The sequence below is a fragment of the Talpa occidentalis genome, unplaced genomic scaffold (genome assembly GCF_014898055.3).
Source record: "Talpa occidentalis isolate TD23 unplaced genomic scaffold, MPIMG_talOcc4v2.1 talOcc4.9, whole genome shotgun sequence".
NCBI lineage: Eukaryota > Metazoa > Chordata > Mammalia > Eulipotyphla > Talpidae > Talpa > Talpa occidentalis.
The window spans coordinates 32,689,963-32,717,902 of record NW_023605305.1 but is presented as its reverse complement, the minus strand read 5'-3'; the positions used below and the strand labels follow the sequence as shown (position 1 = coordinate 32,717,902).

The window sequence follows — 27,940 nt, the reverse complement described above, 5'->3', positions numbered from 1 at the left end:
CGTGCTGCGCGCGGCGGGGCGTGGGTCACGTGTCCGGGCGCTAGGCGTCTCCGGGGGGGCGGGGGCGCTTTCTATCACCGCCGCCGGGGCCCGGGGGCCGCGGAAGCCCTGGGCGGTCCCGGGCGGGCGAAGGCCCGGGCTGGTCTCGGATCCGCCGCGAGGTATGCTGCGTGCCCGCCCCCCGGCGCGGGGAGCTGTAGGGACGGCGGGGAAATGGAGGCGGCTGGGGCAGGGCAGGGCGGCGCGCCCTGCAGCGTGGGAGTGGGGTGCCCGGCTTCGCCTCCCCTGCTCGCTCCGCTGCCGGCTTCTCCTGAGCCCGGGCCGGGGTCCAGCGCCGGCGGCCCCCGTAAGGTGCCCCCGGAGCCGCAGACTTGGCGTGGCCGACTGTGTTACCCCTGACCCCGCCGCTCGGTGCCGCGGCCCCCCGGACGACCCCGCCGGTCACCCCAGTCACCGAATGTGACGCCTGGAGTCGCCCTGCGCGCCCCGCCGTGCGCCCACTTCTGTGTAACCTCGGAACCCCGCTGACTTGACTCCCCAACTCTGGGATCCACGCCTCACTCCCAGCGCCACCCCGGCCCGGCAGCCCGCCTCTCCGCGCGGGCCGTTGCGAGACGCCGGCCGCCCCCCTGCGCCTCCCGCGCCTTCCCGCGGCGGCCGGAGATGCTTCTGGAGCGAGGACGCGATCCTGCCGCGTTCATTCCCTTAGGATAACGCCCAGGCTCCTTTAGGGCGCCAGGGGGGTCCGTTCGGCCACTTGGCGTTTCTGCTTCGCTTGTCCGAGTTCTTGGCTCATGCTTCTCCTCAGGCATCCCGAGGGTCCGGTGTCCGGGCGCCAGCCGGGCTGTTCCTCGGCGCAGAGCCCGCTTCTGGTGGCTCCCTCAGCTCGGAACCCTGGCTCCCTCGCCTCCCAGCGTCCTCATGACTCAGCACAGGCATCACCTTCTCCAAGAAGCCTTTTCTCTGTGCTGGATGAAAGGCCACCCACGGCCCCCCGGCGCGGCCCTGTGTGTGTTTGTCCATTGATGAGGCTGCCCCCACCACGTGCATATTCTCTGCGGGGGAGACTCACATTCATTGCTGCTCTCCCGGTGCCCAGCACAGGATCTGACACATAGTAGGTCCTAGGAGCGGTGGTGAGAGCACGGAGAGAATCACGGTGCAGACTCGGCTTTCTCCAGAGTGGAGTTGTCCCCCAGAACTTTATGTAGCGATGAAAATGTTCAGTGTTTGTGCGGGCTACAGTGGCTGCTACTAGCCACATGTGACTTTTGAGCATTTGGAATGTGCCTAGCAGAGGCACTAAATTTCGAATTTTATTTAAATTAAATTTAAACTTAAGTAGCCACAAACACCTACTATGTTGCAAGGCAGAGTTAGCCTGAATATTCCCCAGCTGTGCCCTACCCTCATTACTCCCCTGCTCTCCTGAGTGGGGCCCTGCCCCACTCAGTCCCTTAGGTTCAACCCACCTTTGTCATCAGTTCAATGGCTTTTGTGTGTGTCTACACTTCCCCTTAAACCATTAACAGGTGGGCCCCATCTCTTTCAGCTCCCAGGTTGCTTGCTTCAGGGCTGTGCTTTCAAGGTCACTGTTTCAGCCTTTGGTGTTGAGCCTTGCTTGCTTTGAGATGAGAGTTCACTGACCATCCCTTACGACCCTAGCGTGGTTGGGGGTGGGGCTGTAGGCTCTCCATTTTGAGTCTCTTCCACTTCCCACCAGATAGCTACCTAGGCTGCCAAGATGCCAAAACCTCGGAAGGGCCCGCAGACCAGTGGCCAAGGTGTGGCAGCTGCCAAACAGGTACAGATATTGCAATGGCCTCCTTCACCCCTGGGCCTGAGGGTGGGGGTCTCTGGACAGCTTGGACAAACTAGTTCACCTGTATGGCTTCCCCATTAGCCCAGAGAGCCTTTTGAAGTTGGTAGAGCCCATGAAAGACCCTGTGTTGGTCTTTGCCACTCACATGGCAGATGAGGCTTGAATCCCTGGGTTTCACCACAGACATCCTTCTGCCTTGGTGACCTTCATAGGAATAATTGGGAGGTTCAAGAGCTACTAACATTTAGTGTGTCCTGAGAGGGTCTCTGCACTCTCATGGGTCCCTAGTTTAAGCCATTTAGCTTGGCAGCCAAGGATACTGGGATTTGAGGGTTATAGCCACGGGAGAGCTTTGCTGTCTAGAGACAAAGGGCTGTTGCCCAAAAGTTTCAGGGGGGAGGGGGGATATTCCCTCCCTTTATTTCTTCCGGGCTCAAATCCTGAGATTTCTATCTTCATTGTCCAAAAAGAGGAAAATAAGAGATGCGGTGGAGTAAAGGGCATAGACTCAGATCACAAGATGTTTTTTATTTTTCATTTTTTTTAATATTTATGCATACAAGAACTGGGGTACAGGCCAGAGGTGTGGGGGGTGAGAAGATTCACCAGAGACAGAGCGGGGAACAGAACAGGCAGATACACTGGAATACACCGCTGAGGGGAGCAGCGGGCGGTAGGAGAGGTCTGTGCGCCATGTGGGACCCTCACCCAGTTGCCGGGGATCAAACCAGTGTTGCAGAGGCTGCGGGCAGCTTCACAGCTCAGCGCTCAACCGCTGCACCGCCGGGGAGGCCCCTGTTGCTGTTATTGTTAATGATGATGCAGCATAACCTTACTGGGGGTGTTTGCAGTCATCCGGGAGTGTCTCGCGGGGTGAAGTGTAGTCCTTAATTTTCCTTTGTGCTCGTTGGGCTTCACCGGCAGTGAAGGAGACATTGACCAGTCCTTTCAGAGCCCAGAATCTGGCCCTGGGCTGGGCTTCACCCTCTACCTCCTTGGGTGGTTCCTAAGAACCCTCCTCTACTCTCAGCTGGGGCTCTTTGTGGAGTTCAACCCTGAGGACATGCTTCTGGGGATGGAGGAGACTGAAGATGATGGCGACCTGGAAGCTGAGCTACTGGCCCTCACTGGGGAAGCGGGAAACACAAGCAAAAAGCCGGCACCCAAGGGGCAGGGTGAGTTTGCAACACTGGGCTGGCTTGGTGTCAGGCAGGTGGTGGGGAGGGTCCATCCTCATAGCTGGGAGCGGGCCAGATCACCGGGTCCTTCTGCTAGCCTCGTGCCCCCCACTGCTTCCCCACCAAGAGGCGCCTTGCCCTGCCCACATAGCTGTGTGATAGGGAGCACCTCCTGCCCCGAACTGCCTCCCCCCGTGGTGGACAGGCAGCAATCTTTCTCAGACTGACTCAGACCCCTGTCCTTAGCCCTGGTGAGGGCCTGGTGTAGAGCAGAGGCTCTGGTAGCAGGGACTGAATTAGGTTCATAGTAAATACACAGAAATTATGTCAAGTAAGTAGAATCTTCCTCCCCAAATTGGGAGAATGCAGATCTGGGAGGGTCAGAGGATCTCTGTCTTCCAGTCCTTGCCAGGAACCCTCAGAAAATCGCATTTCATCACATAGGCCCTTGAGATGAGACAATGGGAGGACCCAGGAAGGGGTCCTGTGGTCTGGGAGAACCATCTCTCCCCCTTCTCTCTTTATTTAAACCTTTTTTTTTTTGGAGTATACGAGTGTGGACTTGAATCTGGGGATTTCCGTGTTGGGAAAGTTAATTAATATTGGTAGTTCTCGGTTTATTCAAATACCAAGCGGGAATATATTACCTATCAGAATGACGGTGAGGCTTCAGTGGACACTGAGTATCTTTGCATATGTGAAAGGCGTGGCATGGGGGTGGATGACTGTCTGGGAGTAACTACTTCAGCAAAAATGCTGAGAAGGGAGCACTTTGTAGCTGTTGGAGGGCCCAGAAAGGTTTCCTGTTGAGGGTCTTTTGAGCTGGGTCATTAAAGGAAGAGCAGGAGTTTCCAGGTGGCACTTGGGCCATGGAGGGGAAGGTTTTTACCCGGTGCTGTCACAGTGGATGGGAGACCCTCCATGGCCCCTCTTGGACCTTTTCTGCGTTGCTCTGACCCTCTGTAACCCTCTTCCCCAGCCCCTCTGCCTATGGCCCACATCGAGAAGTTGGCGGCGGACTGCATGCGGGATGTGGAGGAGGAGGAGGAGGAGGAGGAAGGGCTGGAGGAGGACGCAGACTTGCTGGTGCGTCTGCCAGGCTGGGGTCCCGGGCTCTGAGGGCAGCCCTGTTGGGAGGCCCGGGGCTTGTCCCTGTGCTGCTCTGATGTTGAGTCAGTGCCTTGCCCATCTTGGGCCCATTTTCCTGCCTACAGTGTGAGACTAGTCTCATCTGGTATGAGCTCTGCACTGGAACATTCTCAGCTTTGGCGTGTTCACTGTTTTCAAGGCTATCCTTGGTCAGATTAAAGAAGTTTTTTTGGCAAAAGGGATTTTCAAACACAGTGACTGATTTTGGGAAATACTGCTGGGGGGAGAGGGTCCTTTATGGTTGGATCTTGTTGTGTGTGTGGCCATGAGTCCCCCAAGCTCCTGGGACCCGTCTCTTCCCCCCAGACTGAGTTGCAGGAGGTGCTGGGTGACGATGAGGAAGCTGGGCCCCCGGATGGTGATGATTCAGCCAGCCAGGGTGACTCTGAGGAGAAGGCGGCATGGGAAAACATTGCCCCTCCAGGGCAGACAGCTCCAACAGCTTCAGTCCCAGCAACTCAGGTAGGTTCTGGAGGGGCCTGTGTGCTTGATGTCCCTTTGTGTCCGGGTATAACAAGCTGGTGGCATGACTTGCAGAGGAAGGCTGCAAGAGCCCTTTCCAGGACCGTCTTCCACAGCTGCCCCAAGCAGAGACTGAGCACAAGAACTCCTTGGTGAATGGCTGGCCTCAAAGGCCTCTCTGTTCTCTCAGACCACCCCCCACAGCCATTTCTTGGCTTCCGCAGATTGTTAGGGCCTGTTTTCGCCTCTGACATGGCCTCTGGCCTCTCTAGTAAGTCTTTGCCTCTCTCCTTGAGGCTTTTAGGCTCTTTTTTCCTCCTTGAATCCAAGGGCTCTGTTTTCTGAGGCAGCTTCCTTGCAGGGAGGGAGCAGCAAGGGCCTAGCTGGTCAGGGAGTAGCCAGGCCCTGAACTGAAGTATCCACAGGCTGGAGGGCCTCGGGGGCTGCAGGCGCTGCTGGAGGATCGAATCCACAACTATCAGGAAGCTGCCGCCAGTGCCAAGGAGGCCGGTGAAGCAGCCAAAGCCAGGCGCTGTGAGCGTGGCCTGAAGGTGGGTTGGGGAACAGCTGGGAGGAACGGGGGAGAGGGTTATGGGTAAGGCGCAGGAGGAGATTGGGCCGTGGAGGGAAGGCCTCCCCATCAGCCCTGGGAACATGATGGCTCCCTGGCCTGTTTTCAGGCAGGGCCTAGGCCAAGCTGGCTATCTGGGTTTGTGGCTCTTTCTGCTCTCAGACTCTGGAATCTCAGCTGGCTGCCGTGAGGAAAGGCAGGAAGATCAATGAGGATGAAATTCCACCTCCAGTGGCCTTGGGCAAGAGGCCCTCAGCCCCCCAGGAGACAACCAACAGTAGCCCTGATGTAGAACCCCCAGACCCTCCCACTGTGGAGCCAGGTATCTGGACATCCAGTCTGTCTCAGTTGCCAAGGTCAGAGCCCATAGGCTGCCCCTCTCCCCCATCTCATCCAGCCACTGTCCACTGTCATCAGTGGCACCTTCTCTGAGAGGGCTTCAGACCAACCAGACCTTTGGACACTGGGACCCCAAGGTATACCCTTTTTTAAGCCTCACACCCTTTCTGGGCTTTTTGTTTCTCCACAGACAATGCCTCTCAGCCTGAGCCCATCCTCTTGGGCAGCTCTGACATTTCTGCCCCACATGATTCAGACCCAGACCCCCGGGTCCTGCTGCTGGCCCGACAGAAAGAGTACAAAGTGGCTGCCCTGAATGCCAAGCGGGCTGGAGACCTGGACAGTGCCCGAGAGCTCATGAAGATTGGGAAGGTATGACCTCTAGCCCACAGAGGCCTGTGAGCCAGATGGAGAGCAGTGGCCTGCTGGAGGCAGGCCGGGCTTGAGAGAAGTGGCCTGAGTTGTTTTCAGCTGAGGCTTTTGGGCTTTCCCTGGCTTATGCCCACACCCACTGTTTTTCCTGTTACAGAGGTTTAGTGCTGTCCTGGAGGCCCTAGAAAAAGGGCAGCCTGTGGACCTGAGTGCCATGCCCCCCACACCTGCAGGTCAGTATGGGAGTGAGGGGGGAACCTGCTGGGGTTGGGGAGGTGTTTCAGGACTGGATTGGCCAGGCATCACCACCACCACCTGTGCTTTGGGTCCCCTAGAACTGAAGCACCACCCACGAGCTTCCAAGGCCTCCATGGAACCCTCAGTGGTTCCCCCAGCAGTGGAGCAAGTACAGCTGGTGAAGACCCCTGACTCTGCAGCAACCTCAGGTAGGACGGGATGGTGGAACTGTGGTGAGGGCCTGGAGAGAAGCAGACAGAGCTGATGCCATCTCCTTCCTCCTCTCAAGTGACCCCTGCTGAGCCACAGACAGTGCTGGATGCCTTGCAGCAGAGGCTGAACAAGTACCGTGAGGCTGGCGTCCAGGCCCGGGGCAGTGGGGATGAGCGCAAGGCCCGGATGCACGAGCGCATTGCCAAGGTGGGCCCGCTGCCTCCTACACCACCGCCTTGTGGCGGCCTCTGACCGGCTGCTTTCTGCTTCTGCAGCCAGCCCTGGTCTTTGAGTCTGCGTGTCTGTCTTGCTGAAACCTTTGTTGCTTTGGGGTCCTTTTTCTTCTGGGGCTGCTCTTTGTCAGTCTTCCTCCCCATCTCCCTGTCTGGAACCTGCAGACTGCTGTCCACCCTTAGGCCCCTCTCCCTCTCCTTGCAGCAATATCAGGATGCCATTCGAGCACACCGAGCAGGACGGAAAGTTGACTTTGCTGAATTGCCTGTTCCTCCTGGTGAGTGTTGGTTGGCCTGGGGACCCTAACATGGAGGTCTTTGAACAAGACGGCTTGGTCGGGGCAGGAAATGCTTTCCTACATGTTTGCATCCACTCTAGCCACCCATTCTAGCCCTGGAAGCCCAAACCAGGGCCCACAGCAGCTTCGTGCTTCCCTGAGGCTAAGCCACTGCCCTCCCGCCTGTTCCTGTTCACAGGATTCCCGCCGATACCGGGCCTGGAGCCCTCTGTAAGCACTGAGGAGGATGCCGTGGCAGCTGCTTTAGCCGCTGCCCAGAACCTGGCCTCCTCAGAGGATACAGCCCCAGCAGAGGAAGATGAGGATGAGGTTTGACTGAGGGTCCGAGACTCCAGGGGTTGGTGGTGGGAAATAGCAGGAAAGGGGTAAACCCAAGCCCTGCTGCTGCCCATGCCAGCGAGCCTGGCGAGGTTGGTACTCTCTCCTCCATTTAGAAAAGAAGCTAGGCTAAGAGAACCCAGCCAGGAATGAGCAGAGCTAGAGTTAAATCAAGGTCTTTCTGCTCCAGAGCCCATGTTTTATCCCCATTCCCCTGCTGTCTCCTGCCGGGGAGGTTAACTTAGAGAACTTTCGAGCCACCTTCCCGCTGTGCGGTTGTGGCTAGCCCCTAAGGAGAAGCCATTAGCTCTGGTTACACAGTGAGCTAGTGCAGATATGTGGGAGAGCCCACGTGTGCGAGTTGCCAGGGCAAGTCTGAGACCCCGTATGACACCTCCTGGCTGCCTGTAGGATGAACCCCCAACCCAGGCCCCAGTGGCCAAGAAGCCAGCACAGCCTCTGGTTCCTTCATCTCGGCCCCTGCCTGGGCCCAAGACATCAACTTCTAAGGAGTCGCTGAGTCCCTCTGGTGAGTTGGGAAAAGAGCGGGGAGAATAAAAGGCCTGGGCAAGCACGGCTTTAACCAGTACCCTCTCCCCTCAGTGCGGGAGCAGCTGGCACTGCTAGAGGCACGGAAACTGCAGTACCAGCGGGCAGCCCTGCGGGCCAAGCGTGGCCACGACCTGGAGCAGGCCAAAGCCCACTTGCGGGTAGCCAAATGCCTTGAGGCTCAGATCATCCAGGTTCGAGCCGGCCAATCTGTGGACCTCTCTAAGGTGAGCCCACTTGGCTAAGCAGCAAGGCTTCTCAGTTGGTGGGTTGGGTAGCAGGCCTGCTGGGCAGTGCTATATGGACTGGCAGCTCTTTGGAGGTGGATCAGATGTGGTAACAACTGGGAAAGAGCCTTTTGCATGTGCCTCTGTCTGCCACAGTCTCGGGAGAGGGTGGGGAAGGCTGGATGGGCAGGACAAAGTTCGAGGAGGCAGAGGATCACAGCAGCCTGGGCTAGAGTGGGAGGCAGTGAGTTCTCCTCATGGGAGGTTAGAAGCTGGGAAAACATTTAGTTTGGACCCCTGCATTTGTTTGCTTTAATAGAAGAAATATCTGACTTTTGGGGCCCCTGAGGGGCCTTGTGAATTGGGCAGGTGCCTTCACCCTTGACGGATGAGGAAGGTGACTTCATCCTCATTCACCATGAAGACCTACGGCTCTCCCAGAAGGCTGAAGAAGTGTATGCACACCTACAAAAAATGCTTCTGGAGCAACATGAGGTCAGTAGACTGGTGGTCTGTTGCTCAGGCCACGTAGGCCTGGATTTGAATGTTAGCTCTTCCTCTTAGTGGCTGTGTGACCCTGGGCAAGGCATTTTCCCTCTCTGAACCATGATAACATGGGATGATAAACAGTCCTCTGTTAAATGGTTAGGAATTCAGAGTGGAGGGGGCAGTCCTTTGAAGATGATTAGAAGAATTGTTAGGGGAGACATATACGTATATATAAAAGTAGACATATATGTGTACTTTACGGTTGATTGATGATCTATGCATACAAGAACTGGGAAGTAGACCAGAGGTGGGGGGATGGGGAAAGGATTCACCAGAGACAGAGTGAGGAGCAGTGGGCAAGACAGGAGAGGTCTGCTGTACCAGGTCAGTCAGCTACCTGGCCGTGGATCAAACTCATGCTTCAGTGACTGGCAAAAGCTTGATAGTGCTACATCTGTAACCCCTGTGCCACCAGGGAGGCCCCTATGTATACTTCTTGATTGTATTTCTCAGAACTGCTGCCTGCAAGTCTGCCTTTTGAAGTGATAGTTGGATAAGTAAATTTTGGGGAACAGCAAACCTTGCTTTAGCCAAGACTTAACAGCAGAAACCTAGGCAGAACAGTTTGAAGGATCTTGGGAACACTGACCTCAGGGTATGTGTTAGGGGAGGAAAAGGATGTGACTACAGAAAAGGTTGGGACTTTCAGAAGTCAGGCCTTGAATACCTGCCAAGATAGGTTCTGCCCTAGGCGTCGCAGTCACTCTGGGCCCTCTTTTTCAGAAGTGTCTGCTGTTCTCTAAGCAGTTCATGCACCAGGGCAATGTGGCTGAGACCACCCGGTAAGTGCAAGGGAAGGTGCTTTTGGGGAGGTGAGCAGAAAATGAGCCCTACCATGCTGACACATGCACCCATCCCTGTCAGGTTTGAGAAATTAGCTCAGGACCGCAAGAAGCAACTTGATATCCTGCAGCTGGCCCAGGCCCAGGGCCTCGACCCTCCCAGCCACCATTTTGAGTTGAAGACATTCCAGACTGTGAGGTGCCAAAGCCTAAGGGAGACAATGGCTCCGTGCAGGGCCGGGGCAAGAGGCTGGGAGCCAAGGCTGGCATAGGACATGGGGGCCATCTGCAAGGAGCTCTAGACAGAGGTGGGGCATGGGCAGGGGGTGTCACAGACCAAGGTCTGTGTGGCTCCTAACCTGGATAAGCTTTGCCTGCCGAGGTGGGAGGCAGTGGAAGAGGCGGCTTTTCCCCACCATCCTGCTTTACTTTGAGCTCTTTCTTCTTGCTTCCTGGCTATAGGATCTTCGCAGACCTCAACAGCACAGAAATGCATCTTATCATTGTCCGCGGACTGAACCTCCCTGCCCCTCCAGGTAGCCCTAGGACACCCCTCATCCAGGAGGCTCTTGCACAGACGCCCCACTCCTGGCTCTCCCTCTAATGAAGTGCTAGGTGTCTAGGTACTCCCTCTGACCCTGGCTCCTGCTTCTCCATAGGGGTGACCCCTGATGACTTGGATGCTTTTGTGCGGTTTGAATTCCACTACCCTAACTCGGTGAGGTTCATGTAGAGGTGGGATCCCCTAAACTGCCTCTCCCATTCCAGGACTCTGATCAGTTCCCCCCGTCCTTGGGAGGTCTCACTATAGGATGGGGTCCCTTCTTGTAAACCCAGAATTCCTGACCCGATATACTTATTTTCAAGCTGTTCTGACTGCTCCCTTCTCAATCCTTTAGGATCAGGCTCAAAAAAGCAAAACAGCTGTGGTGAAGAACACAAACTGTCCAGGTACGGGCTCACATGGGGCCATTCCCTCTCCCCCACTATGCTCATATTTGTGTGCAGTGGTGGTTCCCAGCATGCTGTCATCTCACTTGGTCTACTCAACTTGAGAGAAAAAGATATTGGCACATCTTTTATGTTGGTGGGGAAAGTGAGGCTCAGAGCAGTAAGGGGACCTGCCTAGCTAGGATCTCATCAAGGTGGTGATGGGAATGGAACTTGAGTCCAGGAACCCTGACTCTTAAATTCCCAGATCTCCAAGGCCAGGTGCCCTCCCACCTTGTGGTGGTAATCACCTTGAATTGTAGGTGGAGAGGGGAGGCCAGACTTGGGCCTTTCACTTTTCTCAGGAAATCCCAGCGAGCCAAACTCCTCCTTCTACTATTCTTGCAGAATTTGATCAACTCTTCAAATTAAACATCAACCGAAATCACAGGGGCTTCAGGAGGGTGATCCAAAGCAAAGGAATCAAGTTTGAAATCTTCCACAAAGGGTGAGGCCCCTGTCAGTCATCCCGCCAAGGTGGACTGGGCAGGAGTGGCTTTTGTTGCCCTTACTGCTCAGTGTTCCTGCACCAGGATTCCCCCAGCTCATTCCTGCCTTCCGTGCCCAATACTTTGCTGCCTCTTGGCTCACCAGGTCCTTCTTCAGAAGTGACAAGCTGGTTGGTACAGCCCACCTGAAGCTAGAGCGGCTGGAAAATGAGTGTGAGATCCGCGAGATTGTGGAGGTAGGTTGGACAAGACAAAGGATGTGGCAAGAAAAGAGCCAGCATTTATTGATGATCAGTGTAGGGCTTTTAGGCTCATTAATTAAAAATTCCTGTAAATGTGCTGTTGACTATATGCCACTTGATAAATGAGGCGGTATGGGGGCTATGAAACATACAGGAAGTAGTTATATTCTTTCACAACACTCTTGGCCGCTCAAGTTCCCAAGGACGCTGGATCTGAGAGCTCTGGCGAGGTCTGATCATGGCTGTCAACCTGGCATAGGTTTCTGGTGTCAGGCTTGTGGTTAGGGTGATTGTCTGGCAGTATAAGGTGAAATAAGCTCTGGATGCAAAGTTGGTAAGGTGTTCTCTGCACAAGGGCCCCACCGCAGTGCGGCTAGGTCCCAGACTGTTCCTTAAACCTCCATGAACACAGGGGGCAGGGACTATAACCGCTTGCCTCTGACAGGTGAGGGTTCCTCACCTGTGCTTATGAACAGTGTTGCTACATAAGCCCCTCTCAGTGTTCCCTGGCGGAGCTGGGTACAGATCTCTGCTGATGCCTTCACAGTCTGGGGCTGTTATTTGTAAGAAGGGCCTGCTCAGTATTGGCCCCATTGAGAGTGGTCAGACTCGTGGAGCCTGACCACTGCTTTGCACATCAGCTGTGCAGTGTCCTGCCCAGGAGGAGGGAAGCAGCACAGTGGGTGGAAAGGAATCCTGGGCCTGGGGTCTAGTCCTGGCCTTCCACGCAGTGGTGGTGTGAGTTCAGTGGTTTTCAGGCTGCACTTTAAAGCCAGAGCATTTCTTCTGGGAGTTGCCATGGGGGGAGGAGAGGGAACTGAGCAGAACCCTAGGTTTTTCATCTCCACTTCAGAGCACTGATGCTTATTTAAACTTAGATGTTATTTTACAAAACTTACCTAAAACCACCTCCACTGGGCAGCAGGCTGTTGAGCAGGACGTCATGAAACAGACTCCTGTGTTAACACTGCAGGCCCTCTATCTTCTCACTCCTTTCCTGCGCACCCTGGGTGCTGCCTCCCTCTACCTCTTTTGTTTTGTTGGCATCCTCACAGGTCCTAGAAGGAAGGAAGTCCACGGGGGGCAAGCTGGAGGTGAAGGTGAGGCTGCGGGAGCCTCTGAGTGGCCAGGATGTGCAAACAGTCACCGAGAACTGGCTGGTTCTGGAGCCCAGAGGCCTGTGAAATGGGTAACTCTCTGGGCCTTCTGTTCCTTACTCTCTGCCAGGACCCCACAAGGACCCTCCCAGTACTAAATTCATAATCTGGGAGGAAGCATAGGAATTTCTTATTTGTGAGGAAGATCAAAGAGGAACAAATGTTGGGAAGGGTTTAGGCTGAGTTTCTCATGTTCCTCAGGGGAACTGGGGAGGGAGCTTACCTTTCCCAGGATTGTCCTTAGGAAATGCTTTCTAAAGTCTACTTACACACTCTGCAATTTAGACTGACTTCCATGCTTTGTGTCCCAGTGCAGCGGGTCGTCGACATCGGTGGAATCAAGCCAGCCACTAATTTCAGGACTGTACTTTTCTCAGCTTTGCGGGCTCTGGCTTTAGTACATAAAGAAGATGCTGCTACATAAGCACCAAAGACCTGTTAAGTACGTGAATTACTGACCACCACCCTACTCTTTGTCGCTGGCCCCATGCAGGGCCTCCACCAAAGCAGGTTGGGTTCCAGGGTCCCCTCCCCCTCAGCGTGGGTGAAGGCAAGGACAGCCTCAGTGCTCGGGCCATGGAGTCTTACAGCCCCTTAACCCGTGTAGCAGTTGTGTGCAGCTGTCCCAGCTGTACCATTTCTGGATGTGCCTTTAAAAGATTGAACTATGGGATGGGAGCACTTGAGGGTGATCTGGAAACCACATACCTTAGGATGGGGCAGGTTCTGTGACTCAGTTGGCCAGTGGCAGCCTAACCCTCATAACTCAGCTGACCACCTAGTTCTCTGTCTGTGCCTTGGTTCCTGACAGCTGCTGCACTAGCCTCCCTGCTTCCGACGCTCTCAGTGGAGGAAGGGAAGTTACATTTGGAATCATGTTCTGGGAGTGAGGGAAAGGTGGTTAGGTTTGGTCCATGTACCTACGACTAAAAGACTGTTAACTAGAGGGGGAGAAATACATCTATATATATATATATATAATTTTATGTAGCCATTTTTATTTATTGAAGAAACTAGATCTGATTCATTGCAAAGGTTTTACACTCAGAAACAGAGTAACCATCAAAGTCCTATATAAAAGCCCTGCTCCCTGTCACTTTTAAAAGCCAGAGTAGCAGTAACATTTGTTAATGGACAAGCGCTGCTACTTTGGCTTCTGTTTTTCTGAATGGATGGAGACAGTGGAGGGCTTTGTGGTTTCAATAGATTTAATATTCAAAAACTACAGTATTCTACATTTCTTAGAAATAAACTTTTAACAACCCATATCTTTTTTCCTGTTTTGAGACATTAACTTAAGTTTAATAAAGCATTCCTTAAGATCATTTTTTAAAGGCTCAAAGTGAAACAGATACATTCAGCATATTGACCACTATAGTACTGCATAAGCACAGCTCAGGGATTTAGCTTTTTGTGTTTCTGCCCCCCCAACATGTCTGGCCCATGCCTCCCTGCCCTTAGGAGCAGAGCTTTCGTAGGTAACAGGACAGGGAATGACAGTCAGATGACTTTTCCAAGAGCTTTCTGGTCAGCTTACTTACCTACCAGAGTGAACTACAAAAATTCCATAGATGTGAATTTTAACAATGGCAGTCACATCTGTATGTGGCAAATAAGCAGTAATCTAGAATGAAAAGCAGGGTTATTAGCTTTTATAAGGTAGCCTAGAGCAAAATGGGTAGCCAGGAAGGTTCTGACCCTACCTATTCTCCCCCTTAGGGTTGGCACCCAGCCTAGTACTTAATGAAGATGCCTAGAGGTGGCTGTGGTTATCCTTAAAGATTCTAACCAGCCTAGAAATTTCGACTAAACCCCAGCCTCTGCTGGTAATGCCCTCTACAATTTGATAGGAATTTTTCTGGGACTCTAAAAGAGTTCCCTTCATAACCTGTTCAATTTCAGTCTCCATCATAGTTTTTTGCTTAACAACTCCAGGCTGTGGGAGGCAAGACAAAACCGCCCACTGGACTTGGGAGACTGAGGTTCTTAAAAGGCCTTTATTGTAGCCAGAGTGTGCAGGGATCCCACTAGTGGGCGGAGCCTGCACCAGCCTCCTCTTGTCCTAAGATTTGTCCAAATAATAACAGCCAGACATCAGAGGTTAGTGATTTGGGCAGTTGGGAACTGCCACAATTCAAATCACTCTTAAATTTTAAATTCTCTTTTCAAACAAATACAAGGCACACTTTATTCTAAATTAGTTAACGCAATAAAATATGGAAGAAATTTATAATCAGGAAGTGTAGCTTACCGCTAAAGTACAAACTACTCTGCAACTTTAACATTTTCCTTTCTTGTAATGCCATTCTGAAACCTGCTCTGTTTGGCTTCCAAATTTTGAGTGCTCATGTCTCAAATATGTTTGGGCAGCTTCTAAAAGATCTTGCCCTTTACCCAGAGGTAACTGCTTTAAGGATGAAACTGGTTGAGACTGGTTTAACCTGGAGCTTACATGGTTCAGCTCCATCACAAAGTCTTCACTAATCTAGGCCTCAGTTTTGCAAGCTCTAAAAATATTGTGTTACCATTCCTGCTATATTTCTTAGCCCTTCTGACCTACATATATAGTCCCTAAAAATTCCCTTACCATTATTACATTTATTTTAGCATTATTATTAAAATAGAAAATAATAGCACAAATTTATAGAAAATGTTCATCAGTCTGCTCGTCTGAAATGTGCTAAATGCATAAATTATTCCCCACAAAACTAGTTAAGATAGACGTAAACTCAGCTGGAAATTTTGTGTCTACCTGCATTCAGAAACCACTGTGGGTGAGGGAAGACATTGGATGGGAACTTACACAGGGCAAAGTCCATATTTCTAAAGTGCTAGCATCCAGGAGGCATTTAGAAAGTGTTGGTAAAGGTAAATGGGGAAACGACATTGCCTAGCATTTGGTAAGAATTAAGACCTTTTTTTAAAATGTTATCAGAGTAGTAATTCTATTTAAGAATCTATCTCAATCTTCACATTTACATTCTAGAAAAATTTGCCTTAGTTGGAAATGTGATGTGTCAGCCTTGCATTTTAATTCTTAAAACATAACAGTGTATAAAAACAAACAAAATGAAGGGAACTAGCCTTGGCTATTTTATGCCCAGTTCTACAAGATGATCAAGATTTGATGCAACTGAGAAGGGACCTTACTACAAGGGCCAAGAGACGCTTGCACTGATCCAGAAGAAATACATACATTTCCAAGATGTACTTAGTTGAGTGGGAAGTAAACATCTGTAGAAAAATGGAACCAGCTCCTATGAAAGCCTGTTAGAGCAAGCTGGATGGCAAACCCCAAATACCTGCTCATCAACAAGTGTTTCCTGATCCCGTCAGGTTTGGGGGTAGTGGTCCAATGGTTCAGTCTGAACAAGCTGGTGTTTTGTGGACTTTTTTTTAGGAAAAGGTCACAGTCCCAGTTCTCTAAAGCCACATTAGCAAGGCCTATGAAGGCAAATGTAGAATGTGGATCAACCACCATGGAAAAGAGGTATAACCCTAGCTAGACATACTTCCAAGGCCAGGGCTTTGGGCCTATTTGAAAAACATCTGCTACCCTTCCGTAGCCCATAATTGCTAGGTGCTAAGCCCAGCTCTAGCCACTGGGGAGCAGCCTCTCACATTCCTAGAGGCCTACATTAGCTTCCCGGGGATTCTTAGAACTGTGCTCTTACTGCAGAGGGACTGACCAGTGACAAGGGAGTGAGTTGTCTCAAATTGCAGGCTGAGAAATCTGTGTGGTCTGTGATCAAAATAAATATTTGATGGAAGAGAAAACAATGCATCACATATATCATGAGCAAATCAAATTTTGATGTCTGATACCACCTGCAGTGAGAAACCAAGGCTCTTTGGAGAAATGATGGGGCAGAGTAATAAGCACAATGAGCCAAGAGCATCCTGTCAGATCAGAAAAGGAAATACTTGAAAAAATGATAGGAGCAGTTATAGCGATTTAGGGCTTAGCCCAAAGCGGTGCTCTCTGGCCAAAGCTGAGGCCACTTGAGCACCAAAATGATGTGTTAGGACCATTCATGAGTCCATAATGAAATTCCATTACTTAAAGGTATTTTTAAAAATGGAAGAAGGGCCTTTGCTTATAGATTACCAAGTACAATTGGAAAAGGTGGTGAGTGTTGGAAGTGAAAATTCATTTTGTAGCCATAAATAAAATTGCAGTTCACACAAAAAACACCATTGAATGCTAAATCTAAGGGGAAATTTTGATGAACAAGACATTTGCATGTTCTGAAAGTGTGTCTACATATACCGGTTATTAATTCCAACAGGAAAAATACACTGGAGAAATTGGACACCATTTTGACCAGATGAGCAAAATGTGCCACCACCATTTCTTAGAAAATCAAACACTGGTAATGATTTCACCACCACCGTGATAATGTGCTGAGTAAGAACACCTGAGGTGGTTACCAAAGTGGAAGTCACCCCCCAAAGAAACAAATGAAGTTGATAACATACCTTGGAGTCTAGAGTTCCTTAGAAACTACTTACTCTAACATAAGGTGCTTCTACAACAGAGAAAACAAGCATATACATTTTTTAATTTAATGTCTCTAGCATTAGATTTTTCTGTTGTGACTTTTACATGAGGAGCTTGCACAAACACCTTGTTCCTTAGAAAAAGTCTGACTTTCACGGTAGATATTCCTGGATTCTAATATAGTAGGCAAGCTATAGAAAAGCCGTGCAAATCCAAAATCATCATTTTTAGAATTGCAGAATTCAAGATATTCTACATTACTTGAGATGGTGGCTAGTGATTTTCAGCTTAGTGAGGACAAATTAAAAAATTTGTTTCTGGGGCCTCCCTGGTGGCGCAGGGGGTTGGGCACCACACTATGAAGCAATCGAGGCCTCTGCAGCAGCAGTTCGAGCCCCGCTGGCCAGGGGGCAGCCCACTTGGTGCAGCAGACCTCTCCTGACTGGCCTACTGCTCCCCTCAGCAGTGTATTTCAGTTGGTCTGCCTGTTCTGTTGCCCACTCTGTCTCTGGTGAATCTTCTCACCCTCCCGCATCTCTGGCTTATACCCCAGCTCTTGTGTGCATAAATAAATCTTTAAAAAAAAAAATTGTTTCCAAATTTCAGTAAACCAGTATAAAGCTCAGTTTGTTTCCCTCATTTTTTCACTTAAAATATTCACCATCATCAGTGAGTAGGTATGTGGTACCAAGTGACCCCAGACAAAATGCTCTATAAAGGACACATCACTTAGGTAGAGCTCTGGCCAAGAAGGCATACACTGATTCTAGTTATAAGGAGACATCACTCAAATCCAAAATGAGGTATTTTATATGAAAACATAAAGGGCCGTGGCAGAAACTACTCACCAAAAATATCAATGACATAAAAGTAAGTCATGACAGCTATGTACCACATCAGATCATTGGCTGGAAGCTTTGCTGGAGGACATTACCAGACAGATGCTAAGTTAAAGTGTCAGACCAAGGTTTAAGTGAGGTTGAGAATCATCCTGTGGGATTTTAGGAAACGGCATCAAAGTATTTAGGTATGAAGAGCTATGATGTATGCCATATACACTCAACTGCCTCACTTTTTTGGAGAAAGGAACAGTGAAAAGCAAATGTGGCAACAAATACATGAACAATGGGTGACTCTGCGTAAAGCATACTCAGATTTCTCTGTACTTACAACCCTCCTGGAAGTAATTTCGCTATAAAATGTATTTTAAAATACCTCTGGTGTATGTAACTAAAAATATCTTGGTTGTATTTTGTGAGCTTTCACAGATAGGCCCAATTCACATCTGCCATTCACTCTGGTGAATGGTGAGCCACCCTGCTGGGCTCTGCTATCTGAGTGACTATTGACACCATTTACCTTGGATAGAAAAATAATCCTTGGGTCTTCGATTCAATTTGATGAGTAATCTGGTAAAAACAAGCAAAAAAATCTAAGAGTGACGTCTACTTGAAGACACTGATGCAACTAGGACATGACTGGTGTGGAGTTGTCCTTTTTATATCAATTCTGTACAGAGAGTGCAAAACTGATGCTTCATTTTTTATTTCCCCTCTGCCCTCCCTCCCCACCCTTGGTGATGGCTGTACCCATTTGAGCATTTCTGAGCACAAAACCATAGGTAAGTCTTAAAATAGAGGAGCAGAATTCTTGTCTAAACAGTTAACAGAGGGGATTAGCTGCAAGGATAGCATAACTGTTGTGCAGTAACAGAAGCTGCCCAGATCTTCTTGGTGGACAATGCATAGGAGACTTAGAATTATGGAACGTCTGTCCCCCCAACCACCCTTCCCCACCCCTACCTCCCAACCCCCCATTCCCACCCACCCACCCCCATTAATAGTGTTAACAAAAGCTTAATCTTCCAGTTCTAAAGTGCAAATGATTTGGGTATGACTGCTGTGGCAACAGGTCTGAACAGAAAAAAATGAAGTCCTCTCTGCCTATGCGATGTTTTCCAGAATATAAAAGATGAGTTCCATGACGATGGGGCCCTCACTGAGCTGGCAGGCCCCTCCATGGATCACCGGCACCAAAGCGCTGTCCAGATCGTTCATGTACTGTGAGGGAAGGGGCTGGCCATTGCTCCCTGCTTGGTAGCCAACCTACACCACAGAGAGAAGGGGATGACAGGTTACTGGACAGAGATCTTTCCAAAGCACTGAGGGTGAAGGAGATTAGACAGGAAAGGAGATCTTCTTGGCCAGGGGCTAGTCAATAGCAGTGAACACAAAATTCTCCTTTTCACTGAACTGTTACTTACCCTGTCACTTATCCTGACCCTGCCACTTGGTAGTTGTTAGACCTTGGGCAAAATGGGTTTAAAGGACCTGTTTTGGTCTTAGCTTCCCAGGAAAAAGGCAGGGGAGCATGAAGGTGGCATAGAGAGAGAGGGAATGTCAAAATAATAACTAAACATTTGGCTGTGAAAATTAAAATGAGAAATACACCAGGTACTACCATAGCAGGAAATGAACACTTGCTCTTCCATCCTTCCTTTCATCCACACATTATTTTGGAGCACTGTAGACACAGGGCTTTGAGGATAAACACAACAGGGCTCTTGCCCTCACAGAGCTAACACACTTGGTGGAAAAATAAACTATTCTTTGTTTTTTATAAGGTAATTCTTTCCAGTCATATTATCAGTACCACTCAAGAAAGGACCATGATACTTCATTTGTATTGTCCCGATATGCTTAGTACAGCACTGGGCAAGACATAAGTAGAAAAGAAATGATTAATTCATGACCAGTCAGAAAACAGAGCCAGATACCTAACTTTTCACATTTTTCCCTGATAATGCCAAAGCTCTGAATCAAAACAAACAATAGAATCCAGGATCCAAAATCTCAAAGAAATTAGAATACTAGGCCACAGACAGACAAACCCGGCCAAGGAATTGGGGGAGGGAATGTGTGTGTATAGGGGGGCACTGTTACAACTGGATTGTTACTATAAATAGTATCAAAATAGGTTAGATCAGACAAGGAAGGAACCTGGTCATAGAAGACCAGCTGACAGGAGAATTCACAGGGAAATAGCTCAAGTCCTGTCCATTAACTAGCAGGGAAATGCTGACAGTAAGATACACGTTGAAGACAGAGGTCGTCAGCAGAAAGCTGCTACAGTCGAACTGAGAAAACAAAAAACAGGACAGCTTGAGGGCTGCTTTCTGAGGGAACCAGAGTGATTCCTGAAGGGGAGGTCTAGGGAGGTCTCAAAGAGCAGCATCATTCAGGCAGGGAGCAGGTCCTCACACACACACACACCTGTTCCTTCACCTCACACTAAAAGTAAAACCAAGTCCTTACAAGACCTTCAGGTGAAGAAACACAGGTTCAAATGGCCGAGAAGCTAAGCAGCACATCACTGAGGGAATACTACACCTGACCAGGTCAGAGATGCAGCAAATTAAGATCTCCAGGTTGATGCAAGAAAACTCACATGCCAAAAACACAGACAACCCAAAGCCAGCTTCAAAGGCTGCCTAAGACTCCTCTTACCTGGTCTGAGTCAAGTGTCACACGCAGCCCCAGTTTAGTCATTCCGTCTTCCTTCAGAAGCTTCAGGTGGGGACAGAGAGCAAGACAAAAAGCCTTGGCAACGTGTTCGGTCAGTCGGCTGTGATCTGCAGGGTCACTCAGGCAACTGTGCTGGTCATCATTTTCTAGGAAGAAAACCTATTCCCCAGACAAATGAGACTTACCTCATGCCCAGGAGTCATGTGGAGAAACAAGTGCATCAGTTTCCTGTGTTTCAGTACATGACCCCGAGATGTGCCAGAAAGCCTACTGCCTACAGGCTACCTCTTGGCCATGGTCATTATGGAGTATTCTTCTCAGAACTAGAAAGGCTTTCATTTTGCACATTCATTTCTAAAAGATTATCCTTTCATATGGATGGTATTCTTAGAAAATGATCTTAGAGCCTAACACAACAGCCTTATAGATTATGTGACTCAATTCCTTCATGTTACAGGGTAACACGAAGTTAATAGAAGGAAGACTTGCTCAAGTGCATAGATATATTTAGAGACAGGGGCCAGCCCAAAGCCAGAATCCAAGTCTTCCGTCTCTTATCAAAGACAGAGCATTAGGGCCCAGCCACTGCTGAGGCCAGAGCTGTGCCAGTGTCCTCACACCAAGCTGAGCATGTATTGGGCAGAGGCAGAAGCACAGCAGCTTGGAGCTGAGTCCCAGTCACAAGGAGGAGGATCAGGAAAAAGTCCTTTGCATTCTGAATACCTTTTAAAATGGAAATCCCCTGTGCTCTCTGGTTACTATACAGAGTAAATGATATAAAAGCAAAATATAAAAGACAATATAAAATGCACACATATCCCAACAGTTTACTGCTAAGTGGCTCATGCTAAGAATACGGCAAAGGGGGCGGCTCTGGTGCACCAGTGAGGAGCAGTGTGAGGAGTGGGGAAGAGCCCTTGGGGTGGGAGCCAGGCAACCTCCAGCCCTGCTCCACCAGCTATCAGCACAGTCATGAAGTTGCACAAATTCTTTGAGTTTGTTTTCTCATTATGTAAATGAGATGGGTCTCCCCCATTTCACTGGGTCACCTGGAAGCAAATGGAGGTCAAACTGTATTCTGATGGATAAAGAGGCTTTTACATGTTCCAGACTCTACACTCCTCAAAATGTTTCAGAGAGATAATCATTACAAAGTAAGCAGCTAAGGCTATTGGGGTTCAAAAGAAAACACTGAGCCTGGTATGAAGGGCAAGTCACTGGGAACATAAAGCTTGAGAACTGGAGAAACAGGTTCTCATGTCGGTGTTAGCAGGAAACTGCTGTGTGAGCCTCAGTCAAGTACTTAACCTCTGTTGGCCTCAGATGCCTTGCGTTGAAAATGGAAAAGCTAGCAGTTACAGAATTTTTTTTAAAAAGATTTATTTATGTATACAAGAATTGGGGTATAGGCCAGAGGTGTGGGGGGTGAGAGGACTCACCAGAGACAGAGTGGGAAACAGAACAGGCAGACTGACTGAAATACACTGCTGAGGGGAGCAGCGGGCGAGGCAGGAGAGGGCTGCTGCACCATGTGGGTAGCTCCCTTGCCGGGGATTGAACTTGTGCTGCAGTGGCTGTGGAGAGCTTCATAGGTTGTGTCTTAACCCTGTGCGCCACCATGGAGGCCCCAGAATTTTTTTTAAAAAACTAAGACTCTAAAAGGAATGCTGGGGAGTTCATAATTTATTACTTTATTTTATAGATGAGTATGAGGTTCGAAAGAAATTAAGTGACACACATCGCTTCTCGGCCTTTTGGCTAAGATCAAGTGTAGAAATTAAGTGACACAGGACCTTATTACTCTCAGAGAATAAACTCTCTGGGAGTTCCTCTCATCCCCAGGTTAGGCTCTAATACAGTTTTCAAGGTAAGGAACAATAGAGTGGAAAAGAACTTAGGGGTTGGCCAGGCCTGGCTTTGAATCTGGGCTTTTCCATTATTTATTTGCCTTATAATCTTGGATCAGTTACTTAGTCTCTGAGCTTCAGTTCTTATTGGTGAAATTAGTAATTTTTCAAGACTGTGTTTTCTAAGATAGTTTTTAACTGTGAGTGCAGCAAAACCAGTGCAGCACTGAGGAATACAGCAAAGGTGGTGTGCTCCATTCAGAGGTGTACCCTTCTTAAATTCAATGCAAACAAACCTCTAAAATCTAGTTCATAGAAAGGAGACATCAGGTTCCTACTGGCCGTCCTTGGCAGTATTTCATCTCGGTGAACTAAGACACACCAGAGCTGGGCACTGGAGTATAATAAGGTAAACAGATTTTTTCTTATCTTCTTCAAACAGTGGAGTGTTTCTCTGGGTCTAGCAAAAAGTTGTGCTCCAAGAGGGTCACTTTCAGTTCCTTACCTCTGTCCATCTGATGACTTTTCCATTTGCTTTATACTCTGACCCATGGAATATCTTCACGCTTGTTATAGACTCCATAGATTTCCCATCTATTGGACTTAAGACACTAAAAAAGAGCAAACAAGAGAGATTGACGAAACTCTTGACGTTGGAGGACCCATTTCTCTCATCAAGTCTTGCTACTAATTATACTTGGTGCCTCACTGTAAAACTCAACACAGTAAGAAACCACTGTGCAAAAATACATATGAACAGAGCTCGCCTCGAAGAGCCTATGCACTGAAATAATTCAGTGACCACATGTAAAACAGGAGCCTGTTCTCTTTAACGTAAAGGAGTTGTTTACCCAAACCTGCTCTCGTCTTCCAGCCTTCGCTTTCTCTTGGCCACTGATCCAATCCTGCTCTACCTGCTACTCTGCCGCCGCATTCTACTCCTGGCTCTGTAATGACACATCACGTTGTACTCTCCATCCGACTGCATTGCTGCCTTACAAATGAACTTCTGAACTACTCAGCTGTGTGTGCTATATTCCCAGTATTGACAAACTGCTTGGAACTTGGGAGTTAAATTACAGGTTATTTGAATACAAGAATTATTTGACCAAGTGTGTTCACTGTGATAGTGCTGATGGGATCTGATGAGTAAGAATCACAACAAATTTCCTTCAGTGCTAAATCATCACAGCCAGGATCCTAATAGAAAAGCCACTTTTTATGGTCATTTCCTCTCTGAAGTGTAAATGGGTAGAGATACACATTCATTCTGATGGGGACTAAAAATAAATGGCATAAGACTCCAAACATTTCCTAACAATTTTCAAGCCTGTTAATTTTTTTTAATCTCTATGTAGGAAAGATCAAATTTAACATAAACTTCCACATTAGGGAATCAAAAATATTTAAAGAACATTAAATGTAACATCTTTTTTTAAATTATTTTTTAAGATTATTTATGCATACAAGAACTGGGGTACAGACCAGAGATGTGGGTGGGGCAGTGAGAGGATTCACCAGAGTGGGGAACAGAACAGGCAGACTGACCGAAATACACTACAAAGGGGAGCAGCGGGAGAGTCAGGTGAGGTCTGCTGCGCCATGTGGGTTGCTCCCTGGCCGGCTCGGGGATCAAACTCATGATGCAGAGGCTGCGGTCAGCTTCATAGGTTGCGTCTTAACCCCTTGCGCCACCAGGGAGGCCCACTAAGTGTAACTTCTAACTCATCAGACAACAATGTCAAAAAAAAGGGCAACCTTAGTTTGTTACCACACTTTTGAGTGGATACTCAGACACTGAGGGACAAGCTTGAAAACATTAAATCTATACACTACAAACTAAAATCCTGAGTTTGAGAATCTTCCCTAAGTCATTCTTGTCTGCTTTTGAAGCTGCTGCCACTGGCACTTGCTGTAAGAAAGGGTAACCTGCTTATCAGCATCACTTACAGCATCAGATTTTCAGATTATCAAACTTTTTGGCTCCAGTAACTATATTCATATCCAACCACAATAAAGAATTAAACACGAGTTCATTCTGAAATTAAATATTCCAGTGAAGAACAAGAAGATAAAAGGTTATTTGTACAATAGGCAAATTTACTCACTGATTAGGTTGCTTTTTTCTGCTCCATAATGAAAGTTTTTAAATCTTTTTTTTAAACTAGTGTCCCATGATCTGCCTTTGCTCCTTTTACTCCTTCACACTGGAATGTCCATTCTGCCACAGCTATGTGGCAAAACCTACTTCCTCTTACCAAATTCAGCTCAAACATCAGCCATTTCTCTATGAAGTCTTTCTGGAGTACTGACCTATTACCTCTTCCAGCTTCCTCTTTTATCTTCACTGTATCCTGCAGAGTTTTCTATGAGCGTCTTCCATACTTTGGTATACTTATTTATAACTGTCTTCAAAACAAGACTGAGTCATATGTCAGCAGGGACTATATGGAATTCATTTTTTGTATTTTTAGAGGTCTGCCTGAAGGATGGATGGATAAATGAATGAATGGAAGAAAACCTAATGCAATGGAGTATGGTCTAGCCATTCAATCAATCAATTTTTTTAAAGTACTAGGTAGGTACTAAACAGTGTTTTAGGTGGCATAGCAATAAGTAAACCACAAACCCTATGTAACCTATAGAGCTTGCATTTCAGGGGAAATATGATAAAATAAATAAGTAAAAATACATTGTATGTTAGAGAGTCAGAAGTGGGCTGAAGAATATAATGCAGGGAGAGCAGGGTAGGAAGTATGGGGCTGAGAGGGAGGAAATGTGTATGAAAGGGTTGTAATTTACACAGGTTAACCAGAGAAGGCTTTACTGAGAAAGCAGCATTTCAGAAAGACCTGAAGGAAGGAAGGAGTGACTCATGTGCTATCTAAGGTCAGAGTATAAGCTGAGAGAACATCAAAGGTCTGAGGGAGGCAGGTGTTAAGCTCATGGAAGAAGACAGGTATTCCTTCTAAGAACTAACAGGGTGCGTGGAGGGGTGCACAGATTGTGTAAGACCTTAAGGGTCATAAAAGACTTCAGCTTTTCCCTGAGTGATATCGGACGCCTGTGGTGGGTTTTGAGTACAGTGACATTATTCTGGCCACTCTATTGGAAACAGAACAGGTTGGGGACTGAGAGGAGGCCAAGAATAGAAAAAGAGAAACCAGGGCCTCCCCGGTGGCGCAGCTGTTGAGCGCTGGGTTGCGAAGCTGCCCACAGCCTCTGCAGCACCGGTTCGATCCCCGGCTGCTCCCCGGCCACCGGAGGAGGGTCCCACATGGCGCGCAGACCTCTGCTGCCGCCCGCTGCTCCCCTCAGCAGTGTACTTCGGTCCTTCTGCCTGCTCTGCTCCCCGTTCTGGCTCTGGTGAATTCTCTCACCCTCCCGTGCTTCTGACTGTACCCAGTGCTTGTATAAATAAATAAATCTTAAAAAAAAAAAAAAAAAAAAAAGAGAAACCAATTAGGAGACTATTATAGTAATACAGACTAAGCAATGGTGACCTGAAGTCGGATGGTGACAGTGGAGATAGTGAGAAGTAGCATAATTCTGCATATAATTTGAAGTAACGCTAACAGGGTTAGCGGGGTTACTACTGGATTAGGAGTAGTGTGTGAGAAAAGAGACATGTCAAAGATGACTCCAAGGTTTTGGCTTGATCCCTAAGCATAGAGTTGCCATGTAGTAGGAAACAGTACAGGACTTGATGCCAAAGGAGGTGGTCTTAAGTTCTAGTCCTGCAATTCCTAGCTTTGTGCAGTGATTTAGCTTTTTGGCACCTGTTTACTCATCTGTAATAAGGGAAATAACAAAACCAGTTATTATATCAAATGAAACCACACTAGCAAAAGTGTCCTATAAGCCATGAAGGGCTAGGCTATTGCTATCATCTCAGTAACTTGAGAGTTTGAACTGTCAACTCCTTCCCTCGTTCTCCTCTCAAAAACATGCATAGAAAAAACAAGCCTATAGGAATGAAGACAAGAAACCAGAAATTTTAAATTCTATGTCACATATACAGGACAGTCCTTTTTCTTAGGCAGGGCTCTCAGTGACGCTATAAGACACCAGTGCAGACAAAACCAGTGTGTATGTGGCCCATAACTACAATGCCACAGGGGACACGTTTGCTGCACTTACCCCTTGTTGACGTTCTTGTCGTCATCCACCCACTGGATGTGGATGTGCTCCTGGGGCTCCTCGGCATCGGCCTTCCCACAGGTGATGGTGAAGTCCTTCATCTCCCGCAGTGCCTGCCTCAGGGCGTCCATGTTCTCTGCAGTGATCTGGACCATAACGCCATCTGAGAATCAGCACCAAGACAATACAGATGGAAACAACACTAAGCCAGGGAGCAGGGCAGATGTAATGTGGTATTTGGTGCCTAGAACATCACGCTAGAATTAATCAGAAAGCTTTGCTCTGCTGTCTAAAATTGACAGATACAAAGACGTTTTGTTCTCTGAGCTGAACTTCCTACTTACTTAAAGTGCTATGGGGAGTGAACGCCAAGGTGGGCTCCCTTGAAACACCTGTCTGCTGACTTCACTCAGTCACAATTAAGAGTTTTTCCTGCAACTGTTCAAAGGAAACCCCACACGCAGCCACATCCCTCTCTCAGCTTCAAAGAGCATCTTGTTCCTGTTTCCAGGCATCCATGACTAGAGCTTAATCATGCTCTAATCATACTTATTTATTTGCCTCTTAGTTGCTCTCACCTAACTATCCTAAGTCAAAGGCAAACACTGAAATGGAGGGTAAAAGTTGTCGCATGCTGAGCAGTTACCCTGCTTCAGGGACACAAAACTGTCAGCTAAAATAATGCTAAAGAGCTTCAATGAAGATTTCATAAGTAGGTAGTCAAGTGTTCTACTGACTTAGAGTAAAATAGAATTCCTAAGATATTCCCAACACACAGATATAAACCTTTCAAGCACACTGCTTTGCATTTGTAAGGGGCCATCAGTTGAATTTATCATTTGGATAGTATTTAAGGGCTATCTTTACATCATCCTATAAAGACGATTTCAAATGTAGTTAATACTTGGTCAAAAAGGAATCAGTCAGTGAAGACCCAGTTTAACTCCTAGATTTCTCTAATTTTTGAATAGCACGTTTCTGCTATGTAGTCAGAGTTGTGAAATTTAATTGTAAGATATTACTATACCTTTTTCTTTGCTCACTGCTTTATTAGGTTCACCAACTTAACCTGATTTCTTTAATAAGGAGATCAAAGCCAATACCCATTAACATATGTAAGATTATCTATGCATTTCAATCAACACTGAAATGCATCCTCAAGAAGGATGCTTTTGAGCAGGGCCCTGGAGTGAGCTGTTGTGAAGCAATAACCTGTCATCCTGTGTGGCAGAAAGCATTTCTGATTGACCACCTACCTCCCATCTCACATGCTTTTCTACAAAATACTTTCCCATCCCTCTATCGAAAGTGGAGTCTAGTTCCTCTTCTGCTGAATCTGGGCAGAAGATGACTATTTTTAACTCTAGCTTGCAACGGGAGTGACACTGCATGATTTCTGGGGATGGGTCATAAAGTGTAATGCAGTTTCTGCCTTGTTGAAATACTAGTGCTTGGAGCCCCGAACCACTATGAAAGAGGTCCAAACTCCCCCAAGGCTGCCAAGCTGCACTGAGGAGTCCATATACAAGTAAGCACTCTAGTCATCAGGCCTGGACCTGGCCCCAGACATGTGAGTGAACAAACCTTCAGATAATTCTAGACCCCAACCATAGAGGGAGTGCTAATCTTCCAGTCACCACAACTGAGGCTCCAGATATGACTGTGGAGGGTCAAGCCAACCCTAAACTGCTCTGTAAAAACTCTGGCCTAGAGGGATGCATGAGCATCAAATAATAGTTGTGCTAAGCCATTAAGTTCTAGGTTAATTTGTTATGCAATAAGAATAACCA

The 27,940-nt window shown here is 48.2% G+C and overlaps 2 protein-coding genes across 7 annotated transcripts in view; one reads left to right on the top strand and one right to left on the bottom strand.

Moving 5' to 3' along the window:
- Positions 1-93: 93 nt before the first annotated feature.
- CC2D1B (coiled-coil and C2 domain containing 1B) lies at positions 94-17,316 on the top strand. Of its 5 annotated transcripts, none has more exons than XM_037498128.2 (25): positions 94-161; positions 1,724-1,804; positions 2,853-2,997; positions 3,980-4,086; positions 4,456-4,611; positions 5,037-5,162; positions 5,345-5,504; positions 5,712-5,893; positions 6,051-6,126; positions 6,229-6,339; positions 6,420-6,550; positions 6,782-6,854; positions 7,054-7,184; positions 7,605-7,722; positions 7,797-7,969; positions 8,339-8,464; positions 9,242-9,300; positions 9,383-9,499; positions 9,763-9,836; positions 9,960-10,018; positions 10,200-10,251; positions 10,639-10,738; positions 10,885-10,975; positions 12,037-12,170; positions 12,455-17,315. In XM_037498128.2, exons 2-24 carry the CDS (start codon positions 1,745-1,747, stop codon positions 12,163-12,165), a joined length of 2,556 nt encoding a protein of 851 aa, XP_037354025.1. In that variant the 5' UTR covers positions 94-161; positions 1,724-1,744; the 3' UTR covers positions 12,166-12,170; positions 12,455-17,315. The 5 variants fall into 5 exon arrangements, with proteins under 5 accessions (XP_037354025.1, XP_037354022.1, XP_037354024.1 ...); XM_037498125.2 differs by having other exon boundaries at positions 12,450-17,314; XM_037498127.2 differs by lacking the exon at positions 94-161 and adding an exon at positions 662-1,117 and having other exon boundaries at positions 12,450-17,315.
- An 804-nt stretch (positions 17,317-18,120) lies between these two features.
- ZFYVE9 (zinc finger FYVE-type containing 9) overlaps positions 18,121-27,940 on the bottom strand; it is a 112,572-nt gene continuing 102,752 nt past the window's right edge. The window contains exons 16-19 of one of the 2 annotated variants that reach the window (XM_037498951.2): positions 26,151-26,313; positions 22,516-22,621; positions 20,146-20,322; positions 18,121-18,744 (exon numbers count right to left, since the gene is read on the bottom strand). In XM_037498951.2, the coding sequence (XP_037354848.1) occupies positions 18,583-18,744; positions 20,146-20,322; positions 22,516-22,621; positions 26,151-26,313 (608 nt within the window). In that variant the 3' untranslated portion in view covers positions 18,121-18,582. The remainder of the gene's footprint in view (positions 18,745-20,145; positions 20,323-22,515; positions 22,622-26,150; positions 26,314-27,940) is intronic. The other variant, XM_037498952.2, reaches the window with a different exon arrangement.